General features: G+C 37.3%; 1 protein-coding gene across 1 annotated transcript in view; it reads right to left on the reverse strand.

Annotated features, from left to right (window-relative positions):
• Positions 1 to 14,032, reverse strand: part of LOC150101406 (1-phosphatidylinositol 4,5-bisphosphate phosphodiesterase-like) — a 675,244-nt gene that overhangs the window by 255,458 nt on the left and 405,754 nt on the right. Inside the window, exon 17 of the mRNA XM_090400793.1 lies at positions 1,090 to 1,224. Coding sequence (XP_090256919.1) covers positions 1,090 to 1,224 — 135 coding nt within the window. The remainder of the gene's footprint in view (positions 1 to 1,089; positions 1,225 to 14,032) is intronic.

Consider the following 14,032-nt stretch of genomic DNA (forward strand, 5'->3'; position numbering starts at 1 on the left):
ATACCCCTTATTCTCCTACACCAGACTCTGTAAATTCTATCTTCTCAACCTTTCCTCATATTCGACATTACAGAGATCAGAAACTACCTTAATCTGTCACCTCTGGGCCCTTTTCAACATTTCTACATCATTCTGAAAACCAAGTGACCAAATCTGTGCACAGATTTGGTCACCTGGTTCACTGCAAAGGACACTGACTTGTAGAATTAAGGAGATTCTTGTTCCATTGTATAGGGCTTTGATTAGGCCACACACAATGGAACAAGAATCTCCTTAATTCTATAAGTCAGTGTCCTTTGCATCATTCCCAGAATTCTTTGTAACGTTCCTCACAATTTTGGCAATGTGTCCCCTAAATTTCAGATCCTTATCCACCATCATCTCAAGATCTCTTATTTCTTCCACCTCCAACAATATATCCCCACAAGCATAAATTCTACATCCTCTCTTTATTTCCAAAAATTTAAAATTTCACGTTTTGACACTGAACTGCCATTCCCATTCCTGTTCATGTCCATTCACTCTTCTTGTAAGGCTACATCTGTTCTACTTCTCATAGTTCATCCCAAGTTTGCATCATCTGCAAACAAATGAATATCCCCATACTATACTTGAAGAAATTATATTCTTGTTGTAAACCTACACCAGCCTCTATATTCTACTAGATTGGTTGTGAAGTTACCTCATACTGATGCTTGGATAAAGAAGGCAAAAACATGGAAAGAATCACCACTTAGAGATCTAGACCTTTATATAGGTCTATCAGTGGGAGGTATACCCAGAAAGATACTAGGTTAAATCAATGCAGAAGTGAAATAAAACTTATTTCTCTGTGAAACAAATTTTATTACTGAAAAAATAATGAAGCTTGAAGTAATGAATATTAAACTGATTACAGAACGAGCAGAATTCTTCTTGTTCTTCCTCTAAAGAAGGTATGTTTGTATTTGAAGCTAATCAAGTAAATCTGACAAGCAATGCAAAGTTTCCAGCTGATCAATCAATAGGATTGATTAGCTGGAAATTTTAAAACAGATTAAAATGGAGATATTTAATTTAAAAAATGCAAATTATATACTCATTCTATACCTTCTGCTACATCAAAGCCTTGAAATTTAATTGGCTGTGCATAATTAACCATTGAAGACAGATAAGGGTGAACATGGATAGTGGCACCAGTGTACCGATAATTTGCCATGGCTACTTGCTCATCCAGCTGAGGCGGTTCCTAAATAGGAATAATGGAATGTAAACAAATTTTTGGACTGATACATTTGCTAAATAAACAAAAACTTATAAAACAAATTATACACTTAATATTTAACATATGAAACAGAAAAAAGACTGAACAATAGTAACGAAAGACTATATTTTAAAGCCTTAAATATTTAAAAGCTGTACTGATAACAGTAAAATATCCAGATAATATACAAAATCCCACATTAACAAAGTCCAATCCAGTATATCTTTGTTACTAGATGTCAGGGCATTGTAGAATGCAATATTTACTCTGCTGAAAAAAGAGTCAGAATCTTTATCTTTTAAGATTGGTAATGTTGGATTGTGATAGAGGTGGAATTTTAGGAACTCCTATCTCATCACAATCTAACATGCATTTCCATATAAAAAAGGGAGATAAATACAGGTGATTGCCTCTGAGTATAAAATAATTGCTATGTATATATATATCAAGCATATTTTGTTATGAGAGGTTAAATAAGTGTGTATTTTGTACCATTCACAAATGAGTTAAAATTAATAATGAAAGGTGTAAAACGTTAGCAGAGTTTTATGAAATAATATGTATCAATAGATATAGAATGTTAGCACAAATTCAACATGAGGGGGGGGGAGTGAAGTCCAAAGGTCACGGAGCAGTGACGCGAGGGTGCGGCTTGCCCCAAGCAAACAGCGTGACATCAGTGCACATACGATAACGGAGAAGGCCGGACGCCATGACGTAAGACCACGTGAGTGTTAGCTGGACATCGAGAAATGCGTGAAACGCCGAGAAAATAAAGAGGGAAATATAAGTGTCACGTACCCCTGAAAGGAGGCTTTTTGTTCCTGGATCTCGGAGTGTTCGTCCTGCAGTGGTGAAAGGTGGCAGTGCCTCCATTCCGGAGGATTCCGATTAAGGCAGTAGCGGGACTCAGCAGTCGTATCTCCGTGGAAGAAGTAAGCCCAGCAGTCCATAGAAGGCCAGATTCCTGTAGACCATTGATGCAATATAAAACCAAAGGGGAAGATAAGTAGACTTTATTTGTGTTTCACTGAATATGAGTGAGAGATTTGTGCCTCGTAGATAAAGCAGAAAAGGGAACATTAATGATATAGAATAAGATCGTGTTGCTAGTGTTTAGAGAGAGTTGTATTTAATCTTACTGCCTATCGCTGTGATAAAGTTCGTTAATATGTTGCAAGAAGCTACAAGTATGTTTAGAGTAAGGAATTGATAAATTATAAAGAGATTGTAAAAGATATGAATGTTATCTTGTGTGGTCTGACAGAACTACTGAGTTTTAGAAAGATTGTGATAATCATACATGACTAAAGCATTTAAGAGTATAAATATGATTCTTACTTTAGAAAGCTACTGCATAATCTGTTATAAGTATATTTGTAGTATTGTAATATTTTAACTCTGTCCTGGCTGTCAGGAACTCCCTTAAGATGAGAATTAAGCTAATAATATTGAGTGTACCTACTTTTGATATATAATAAACCTTGCTTTTGTTTCTAACAAAGACTTTCTGTGATTTCTGGAATCCGATGCACCTCTTATAAAATATTACGAACCTATGCGGGATACTAGAGAAAAGTAGAGTTTGGCCACGTCTGCAAAGTTGCTAGGTATCATTTAAGTACTGTCCTGAGATTACCTCTTGATTGTTAATATTACTAATCTAATAGCGCTAAGTGGCGCAGCAAAATATAAATTTTCTTGGCGTTTTACGAGAGGTAAATCTTAGACACTCTGGTGTTGCCTCGATCTCGAGGAAATTCCATTGTCCCTCAAAGGTACCACGTGATACCCGATTGAGAGTATAACGAAGATCTGACACAAAAGAATAGTTATAACAGTAGAAAGTCAACACAACAGAACACGCATGTATGCTAATGAAGATATATATATATAGAGAGAGAGAGAGAGAGATCGCCAAATGTTTCCAGATCTTGGAATTTTGATAAGCTACTTTTCCTGAAGTGAAAATACAATTTTTATGAAATGCTGTATTTGAAATAATCTCCCCCCACTCCATCCTGACAAAAAAAAAAGGCAAAAACAGTCATATTAACAAAAAATCTTGACTTAACACTGACAATTTGATTTAAAGGATAAAATAATAATGAAATGAAAAATAATAATTTTATTATTATTAATGGAAATAATGGAATATAATAATATAAGAATAATAATGGTAAATAACTGATACATATAAATTAATTCTGTACACAGAAGTATGTCTCAGTTGTTGATAATTAGGTAGTATAATATAGGGTTTTCTACTTGATCCATCACTATGTAAGTTTCCTAAATGATATCATGAATAAGATGAAAAGCCAAATGGCTATTTTTTTCTGGCGAGGTTGATATAAGTTAAGGGGATAAAAATCCCTTATTGTTTTTCAGCCAGTAAGCGAAACTAAGATTGAAAACTACGATCTGTAACGTTGAAACCGGTCTGGGTAGTGTCCTCTCCTCATAATGTAAAACAGTACTACATCTCTTAAGAGCTGTGTGTTTTACATTGTGAGAAAATATCAAGAACAGTGAGGGAGCTTGCTATACCTTTGCAACGAGTTGCTGTGGTGTGGCACTACCAAGTGGTCACTTACGCTTGGATACGCTGACAGTTCGTCGGCATGAAACGTTACAGATCGTAGTTTTCAATCTTAGTTTCGCTTACTGGCTGAAAAACAATAAGGGATTTTTATCCCCTTAACTGATATCATGAATAGTTTGAAGTGAGTTACTGAAGTACTTGTAGATAACAAATGTTACAAGTCTTGCAAGGTTCAAGATTCTTGAACAGATCATCTTGAATTATGTTTTCAAGATGATCTGACTAGAGACTATCGGAAGATAAGTGAAAAAATCCCTTTTCATGATATTATTATATGGCACACTTAGGGTGTTTCAGGAATCACTGCAATAAGCCACTAAACATTATGCTAATCTAATCTTTCTCATAGCCACTCCATATTACATTATAATCTGCATTTTGTACCAAGAACATAAAAGACTTTATTATACTGGTAAAACTGCCTTGTAATAGATGAAGAATGCAAGAAATCACTTCCCCTTGAATATTAAGCTCAATACCATGTAATGATCAAAACCTAATTAATGATGTGATAGAGTGATTAATCCTATTTTCATAGTCTGTTATATCTGTTAACTGTACATATCCTTTAGCTGATTTGTCTGTTTTGCAGAATGAAAACTCTCTTAATGACAGCTAATTCATCTTCCATTGAAAATCCCATATAAAAATTCTTTATATTCTAGATGGAATTTGAAACAAGGTCTTTCCAGTCAAAGGGCACAAATGTTATTGAATGAGCTATGGTGGTTCAATAAGCAGCCAAGTATGAAACTGAATAAAGAGTTTAAGTCCAGGAATGCATTATCAATTTAATGGAGAAACATTTGGCAGCAATAAGAATACACACAGATTGACAAAAGAAGGAAGTCTTTTATGGTATAAAGCAGTGGTTAAATTCTAAACGAATAAGCTCCGGGACCTTAAAGTAAGGATCATAAATGTGAGGTTATTGATGGATTGTCGCAACATTTTTTAAAAATTTTATTTATTCTCGTGGAGTTAAAGCCATCAGGCCTTCTCTTCAACACCACCAGAAACATTAAATACAAATTCCAATACAGTGGCGGTGTGTAAGAAGTGCACCGGATTCAGATATACAATTAATTATTTCATTCTTGAAATAATTAATTGTATATGAGTGATTGTTTGAGTAAGAGCTGCTATAAAAGTTGTGAACTACTAGTATTATTAGTGTGTTGGAAATTTTGCTTAAACTTGATAACAAATTCGTTGTTTTTGGCACTTAGAGTAGTAACCAGCAGAGGAAAGATGGCGGCGGTGCATGACTTTAACTTAAACTTCAGTCGTTTCATGAAGCAAGGTGTGCTACATGTATTCTTTTGATTACGTAGATGGTTTATGGATATTTAGGATTGATGGAATGAGGATATGTGTGAAGTGTCAGCTAAACGAGGATTTGATGAGTGCTAATATGAATTTGATGACAGAAAGTATTGGTAGTGAGAATGTCGCGGGAAGAATGAGTGCTCATTTGAAAGAGAAGCATGGTGTGAAAGAAAGGCAAAAAATTGTTAAGAAAGCATTCAAAAAGAAAACGAGTGATTTGAAAACCGTAATGGATGGTAAAAAGAATGAAAGCAAGGCAAATGTGGTGAAAGGAAACAAAATTGAGAGAACGAAAGAAACCGGAAATAGCGTGCCGAAAGGATCGAAAGTGGGAAAAATGGAAAAAATGAATGAAAGCAAAAGTTGGATGCATGGACCGAAAGTACAGAAACCCAAAAGGATGAATGAGAGTGAAAGTGTGAAGCGGGAGTCAAGAGTTCAAAAATGAGAAAGATTGAATGATAGAGAGAATGTGACGTGAGATTCGAATTGAATTGGGTTGGATGAGGCAAGAGATGAAATTAATTGGGAATGAAATTAAGAAAATTCAGGTGAAAATGAATAAAACAAATCAAGTAGGTATGAAAGAGTTAACGAAAGATGAGCGAGTAACACTGTATGGCAACTCCATTATTAAAGGTATGCTGGATGAGAGGATGCACAAGGTATGTTTTCCAGGTGGTAAAATGAGTAGAGTGATTGAGGCATTGGATATGAGGAAGGAGCGAGTGAAGGAGTTAATGGTTTTAATAGGTACAAATGACTTGACAGAGGACAAAGAGCATGTGAGAATGGATATCAGGAAGCTGCTTAGAGACAGATAAAAGAAAATAGTGTGACAGGAAGGGTAGTAAGAATGTTACCTAGGTATGACTGTGGTGAGATGAGGCAGAGAGCAAGGATTATGAATAGTATGTTGGCTGTAATGTGTGAGGAGAGGGGAGTACAATTTGTTAATGTGTGGAATGAGTTTGAAGGATGAAGTGAACTGAATGGGAATGATGGACTGCATTTGAGTGTTTATGGTGTAAGTCATTTGGAGAGACTGTTGCTGGAAGGTAGAGAAGTGAGTACAGAGAATGAATCAGATAAAGTGGGAAGTGATGTGGAAGAGCAGGAGAGTATGACAAGAGAGATTGAAGAGGTGGTTATGAATGAGGAAGTAAGTGGCATGAGTATGGAAAATGAGCGAATGGTTGCGCAAGACGAACAGGGAAATGGGGAGGCTCAGGGTGGACAGGGGTACACAGTGTCAGAAAGGTAAATGCTCCAAGAGGATGTGAGAGCATGTGTAGACTGGAAGGGAATGTGATGACCTGGGATCAAGAGGAAACAGTTGGAATTGAAGAGGGTTCTAAAATGAATAAGCAGAAAGGGAAATGGCCCCAGTGTCAAGCATGGAGAGATCACATCGAATGAGTGTTATCAGTGGAACTAGCTGTAGATCCAGGAATGAGCTGCTGTGTTTATATACAAATGCTAGAAGTGTAAGAAACAAAGCAGATGAAATGGTTGCACTAATTGAGTCTGTTCACCCATAAATTGTTGGAATAAGTGAGACATGGGTAGATGAGGAGGACATCCTGACAGGAATAGAGATGGAAGGATATGATGTATTTCGTGAGGATAAAGGGGTAAAAAGGGAGGTGGAGTGCTATTGATGATAGAGAAAGAGTTATGTCCACACAAAGTAGAGATGCAAGAGGGAAATAGTGCAAGTGGTTTGAGGCAGTATGGTGTGAGAGAGAGGTGAATGGATGGAAATACTTGGTTGGATGTTGTTATAAATCAGGAAATGTGGATGGTAGTGACTTCTTCTTCTTCTTGAGTATTTTGCAATTGAGCAGGTTCTTCTTTTAGTAGCAGAAACTTTCCTTCCACTCACTTCTATTCTGAGCCTTCTCTTTCAAGGTTATGTACCTGTCTCCATTCAGCATGTCATCTAGCATTGTTTTCCTTACTCTTCCTCTGGGTCTTTTTCTGTCTATTTTTCCTTTGATGGCATCTCTGATGGTTCCATTATCTCTCAGAATATGTCCAATCCAGTTCGCTTGCGTCTTTTTATCCTCCATAACAGACTTCTTTCTTCTTCTACTCTTTTTAAGACCTCTTCATTAGTTATTTTATCTGTCCATTTGATTTTTTCCATCCTTCTCCAAATCCACATCTCAAAGCGTTCCAAAATCTTAATTTCTTCTTTCTTCAATGTCGAAGTTTCAGCTGCATAGAGGGCAACACGCCACACATAACATTTTATTAGTCTTTTCTTTAAGTTTCTATCCATTTTACTTCTGAATAAATTCCATTTTCTATTAAAGGCATCACTTTCCATTGCCATTCATGCTTTTATGTAACTTTTACATCTTCCAATGCTGCTAATAACACTTCCTATATATTTAAATGCTTTACTTGATTCAATTTTTTCCCATTTATTCTGATATCCATATCTGGTAGTGACTATGAAATGTATAATCAAATTAGCCAAGCAGATAAGAAAAGAGCGATCATTATGGGCAATTTTAATTATGGCAATATAGACTGGGATGATGAGATAGCAACTGGAAGTAAAGAAAATTAGTTTCTTGAGTTTTTGAGAGATAACTATGTCAGACAGTATGTAACAGTATTGAGCAAACTGCAAATGAGGATTGAGGGTATTGGATTTGGTCATCTCATCAGAGGATGTAATTATAAATGAAGTGTCAAATCACCCAAAAATTGGTGAGAGCGACCATGAGGTGATTACCTGGGTGGTTGCCAGCAGTGTGAGGACCTCTGTAAGAAAAGGGTATATGTGGAACTACAAAGGGAGGGGGGTTTATTATTAAGAGCTCAGGAGACAGCTTGCATGTGTAGCATGGAGTGAGGAGTTAGCTGGAAAAAGAGATCAATCCAGCTTAGGGAATTTTCAAAAACTATCTAGTAGATGCAATGACGAAATGTATTCCACGGGTGAGAAAGTTAAATAAGGTATGCATGAAATGGAAGAATAAAGAGATTAAGCATACAATACAGAGAAAAGGGCATTATGGAGGCACATAAGAGAAGTGAAAAGAACCAGACCAGGCAAGGTGGGTGACTTGGTTGGTGAGGGTAGCTTAAGAGAGGTGTGAACAGCAGTTAGCTAATGAAACCAAAAAGAATCTTAAGGAGTTCTTTCGATATGTAGCCAGCAAAAGAAAGAATAATTATGGAAGGATGATACTGATTGGAGAAAATGGTATAAAGACAGCTATTGCAGAAGGTGTGGTGGAGATACTTAATGAGCAGTTCATAAAGGTCTTTCAATCATGTGAATGCGATTTCATGGAGAGATTGAGAGCAGTTGATGATGAGTAGGAGAGACTGACTTTAAATGAGCAAGAGGTGTATGGGAAGTTGAGCAAACTAGATGTAAATAAGGCTGTGGGACTTGGAAATATGTTACCACGTATTCTGAAGGAATGTGGCAGGGAGTTGAGGCCAGCCTTGACATATTTTTTTAATACGAGTCTTGCACTCAATCAAGTTCCTAAGGAACTTGATTGAGTGCAAGGAGAGAGGAAAGAGGGCAAGTGTAAGGAAAGAGGGCAAGATTGTGCCACTTCATAAAGCAAGTGATAGAACTTAAGCATCAAACAATAGGCCTCTGTGTGTATCAGGTGTTGTAGTTAAGTTGTTGGAGAAGCCTGTGAGAACTAGGATCCAGAATTGGGTTGACAACAATGGTATTATCTTTGATGGACAACATGGATTTGCTAAAGGGAAGTTATGTTTTAGTAATCTACCCACTTATTACAACAAGGTGAGTGCTTCCATGGACAGAGGAGAAGGATACACAGTAATATACTTAGATTTTGCAAAGGCTTCTGATAGATTACCGTATGATAAGTTGATAGTCAAACTAGAGCAGATGGGGTTGGATATTAGATTGGTGCATTGGATTGGAGATTGGCTATCTGATAGGTATCAACAAGTTGTGTATGGGGAAGCAATATCCAGGAAAAGGAAAGTTACTAGTGGTGTGCATCAGGGGTCTGTTTTAGGGCCATTGCTGTTTAACTTGTATATTAGTGATATTGGTGAAGATTTGGATGAGATATTCAGTTATTTGCAGATGATGCAAAGTTGGGACGAACCATGAAGAGTAGAGAAGATGTTGTGGCCTTACAAGAAGACTTAAATAAATTGAGTGAATGGGAACAGAAATGGGGATGTGAGTTCAATGTTGCAAAAGGTAAGGTTTTAAAATTTGGAAAACAAAATTAGATGCAGAATTTATGTTTGGTGAGAATATATTGTTGGAGGTAGAGGAAATAAGAGATCTGTGGATGATAGTGGATAAGGATCTGAAATTTAGGGGACACAGCCAAAATTGTGAAGACAACACAAAGGCTTCTGGGAATGATGCAGAGAACACTGACTTGTAGAAATAGGAAGATTCTTGTTCCATTGTATAAGGTTTTGATTAGGCGGCACATGGACTATTGTGCCCTGATTTGGTCACCTGATTTTCAGAAGCATAAAGATATGTTGGAGAGTGTCTAGAGGCGACTGACTAAGGTCGTTTCTAACCTCTGTAATGTCGAGTATGAGGAAAGATTGAGAAGATGCAACATGCAGAGTCTGATGGACAGGAAGAAGAGCGGAGATGTGATAGAGACCTACAAATTAGTAAGGGGTTGTTATAGGATCAATTCTATATAGTTTCTAAAGAAAATAGTGGGAGATCAGGGGAGAACCAGAGGTCATCCCTGGAACTGTATAAGGAGGGTGTGAGTAGGGGAGTGAGAAGCAGGTTTATTTCATGCAGAGTTGTGAATGATTGGAATGCCTTGCTTGAGAGTATGTGTCTGCAGAGAATTTGAGTGTGTTTAAAGCATGGTATGATGAGCTGTATGTTTGATAAATGGACCTCCTAGATGAGTCTTTGACTCCATGGGGTCTTGGGTAATAATATAAATAATATTAAAAGATAATTCAATTTAAGATAAGATAATTCATTTTAAGATAACATTAGGTTATATGAGCGATGAAAAAAACAGCAGGGCTATTCAGCTTGTTACCTAAATGCAGGAAAGAAAAAAAATGAAAATACAATAATGATGAAATAAATAACTGAAATTCTTTAGTAAATTTTTAATTTACTAAGGAATATTTCTAATAGGGTCTGTACCTCTGTACATGTTATACACTCCAAAACTCCATCCTTACAAAATAACCCATTGTATTTACCATTGAATGCTATCCACTATTCGAGTATCCAGCAAGTAGGTAAACTTTCCTTTTGTTCAACATATTAATATTATCGCATTGCAACTGATGGGAATCCTGTGTTTCTGTGGATTCATTACAGACTTCTTTCTCTTCATAAACTACACACAAACTGTCATTACAAACTTGTTTTGTATTATCACTGTCATCCGAGCTATTTTTCCATTTAAAGAAGTACCAATATACTTATCCATAGTTGAAATAGCAGACCTACATAAACACAAAAATATTACATAATTTTCTTTGTGCTTCTCACAATCACGAGCTCTGATAAACAACTGCTAATCTGCTGTTCTATTGTTGGTAACTGACTGTTGCTGACAGTGCTGCCAACCAGAAAAGACAAAGTATTGCTACGAGTCTGTCAAAATTACGCTACACTACGCTGCAAGATAACGCATTACAGGAAACTCCGAACCTCCTCATCCCTTTCATCACACATTTGTAATCAGGAAACTGTTGATATTGACTTTATATACAAGGTTCAAAACTTTAAACAATTGTTGAATAATAACATAATAATGTAGGCATAATTACTGTAAAGGAGAAAAGTCACAAAACAGAAAAATGTTCCGGGTCAGGTGCATAAAAACGTTCTGGGGCCAGACCCTGGAGGGCCCCAGCTGAATTTAACCACTAGTATAAAATAATAATCTAGTCCACATACTCCTACTAACCACGCTCTTATACAACTTCTATGGATGACTTAGTTCTCTATTTGTCATATATTGAAAAATTTCATTTGTGTTAATTTTATAAAATCCCTTGAATAAGTTTCTATTGTCTCCTCTTTTCTACCTATCAACTAAACTTTGTAACCCACACACCTTCAACTTATCCTCATAGAAGCATTCCACAGACCTGTCACCATCTTGTTCACTCATCTCTGAATCCTCTCCACTACCTCCTAATACCCAAGAAACCCAGCTGACCAAATCTGTGCACAGTAATCAAGATGTGATCAAAACATATCCATATAAAGAGGAATAATAACTTCCCCATTTTTACTTGTTTACATGTTTTTCTTGACATCCAAGTAATCCTTTGAACTATTTTACCAGCTTTTGCAATATGCCTTTTGAACTTCAATTCTCTGTCCATCATTATCCCCAAGTTCCTAGCCTCATCAATTACGCGCAATCAAGCACCATCAATATGATACACGGTATGCACCCTTTTCAACCTTAAGTGCATAACCTTACCTTTTACAGGATAATGATTGTCAATTTTATGTTGTATCATGAAGGATACCTATCTTACCTGTATCAACTAATAACTCCCAAATTTTGTATCATAAGCAAGCAACTGAATATCACCTCTTTCCCCCTTTAAATTATTGGAAAAGTTGGTTAAAGGTAAAATTAAAGGTGGGCAGATAGAGATATGACACTCAATAGTGGGCAGCATTTTGTCTGTCTTATTCTGTAAGATTATGGTCTAAGTAATTTATTTACATTTTATAATCAAGAGACAGTGGAAGTGGATAAATGAAATGATTACATCATGATTCTGCTGGAATCATGATGTAACTATGGGAATGGATATGAAGCAGGTGCAATGGATGTGTGTGTGTGTGTGTGTGTGTGTGTGTGTGTGTGTGTGTGTGTGTGTGTGTGTGTGTGTGTGTGTGTGTGTGTGTGTGTGAGGGAGGGAGGGAGGGAGGGAGGGAGGGAGGGAGGGAGGGAGGGAGGGGGTGCCTGACAGACAGACAACAGAGTAGGAGTGATAGAGTGGAATCTAGGAAAGTGAAGGTGACTAGTGGAGTACCTCAGTGTTTTGTTCTGTACTAGGACCACTTGATTTGCATATCAAATTGCTAGTGCTTTATATTGCTCATGAGCATGCTGATTATCTTTTTCTTCATATTCCCTCCACACTTTTCTTTTCTTTTTTTGCAGCTCTTGCTTTTATCTCTACTCACCCACTTAATCCCCACTTTGTTTATTCTCCTAACATTGGGTATGCAGTCTGATGCTGCTTCTCTCAAACAATCTCTGACCATTTCCCATGCATTACTGACATTCTTTTCTTGTAGCTTCTCAAGTCATAGCACTGCTTCCTAAGAGTGCCATAATTGCCAGCTTCAGCATAAATCCCTTCCTAAAAGAAAATTCCACATATTTAGCAACTTCCCAGAACAAGACTGCATGGTCACTCTATCTAGTTGAGTGGAATGGATTGCCAGAATTAGTTGTGGGTGTCCCAACAGTGAATGAGTTTAAGGAGAGGTATGATTGGAGACAGTGTCTATGCCACCTCTTCTCTATTGATAAGAGAGGAGGTGGCATACAACTGTTATCAGCAATATCCCCAACCTCCTGTCCTGTCCCATCCTCTCTAAAAATATAATAATCTTTACAGTCTATCAATTTTTATTTATTTTATTCATGTGGGGTCCCCCTCCCCATTCCATGACTGACCCCTTAGGACTGGTTGAGCCCTCCTAATGAGAGATAAGTACTATATCCTATGACTGTAGCCTGTGTGCTCACAGGACCGGTTTGCCTGCTAGCAGGATGAAAAACCTCAGATAAACTGTGTGTGTGTGGGGGGGGGGGGGGGACCTGCGTCCACTCCCAAGACCGGCTAACTTGGTTATGGCTGAGAAAGATCCTTAATAAATTTAGTTTAATCCTTTATCCAAGTGTGAGTAAATAAAGTTTGTGCCTAAAAATATCTTCAGGACTGGGGTAAGGTAGTACAACACCAGGCAACTCGCAGCAAAGGTGGATCAAGATCTCAACTCCTTGTCTCAGTATCTCCCATCATGCACAGCACATCTCCTTGCAGACATGTATACTGCTATGCATTAAGGGAGGGGGGGGGGCACAACCCATACCGATTTCGACCTTTATTGAGGTCTCATCAGTGAGAGCCAGGCCCAGAGTGGAGATACTAAAGCAGAAGCAATAGAAGAGGTCATCCTTACCTATAGGAGTTGCCAAAAGGTGTGCCACCTTATTATTAAATTACTAATTGGAGAAATTTTGTGAATGAATTGGATAAATGTGTTCGGTGGATACCTGCTAGAGTTGCAGAGTACAAGAGATTTGTAGGAGCAATCATATTAACTGCGAAAAAATATATCCCTAGAGGTTACAGAAAAGATTATGTCCCCGGATGGAATGAAGAGAGCGAACATCTCTACAGAGAGTTCCTGAAAAGTGAAGATCCTGAAATAGCAGATGAATTACTACATAGCCTGAACTCATCTCGAAAAACAAAATGGATTGATACGGTTGAAAACCTTGACTTCAAACGATCAAGTAGAAAAGCTTGGAATCTTCTCCAACAACTCTCCACAACTAATCTACCTAAAAGAAAAAGCACATCATCTCCCCTGAGAAAATAGCTAATCAAATCGTTAATATATCAAGGGCACCTAGGGACCGTGAACATACCAAGAAAGTTAAGAAAGAACTTAGAGCTTTAAAAATAAATGCCCCTGCTTTCTCACAATATGCCTCAATCTTCACTATAGATGAAGTAAAAGCCATCATAAAAGATATCAAAGCAGGCAAGGCCCCAGGCTTCGACGGTGTCCATCCTGAATTTCTGATTAATAGCGGGCCAAATACTATAAAATGGCTCTGTGAATTCTT

The sequence above is a fragment of the Typopeltis vanoorti genome, chromosome 11 (assembly GCF_054136105.1).
Source record: "Typopeltis vanoorti isolate ZY-2024b chromosome 11, IOZ_Tvanoo_1.0, whole genome shotgun sequence".
In the NCBI taxonomy this organism is placed as follows: domain Eukaryota; kingdom Metazoa; phylum Arthropoda; class Arachnida; order Uropygi; family Thelyphonidae; genus Typopeltis; species Typopeltis vanoorti.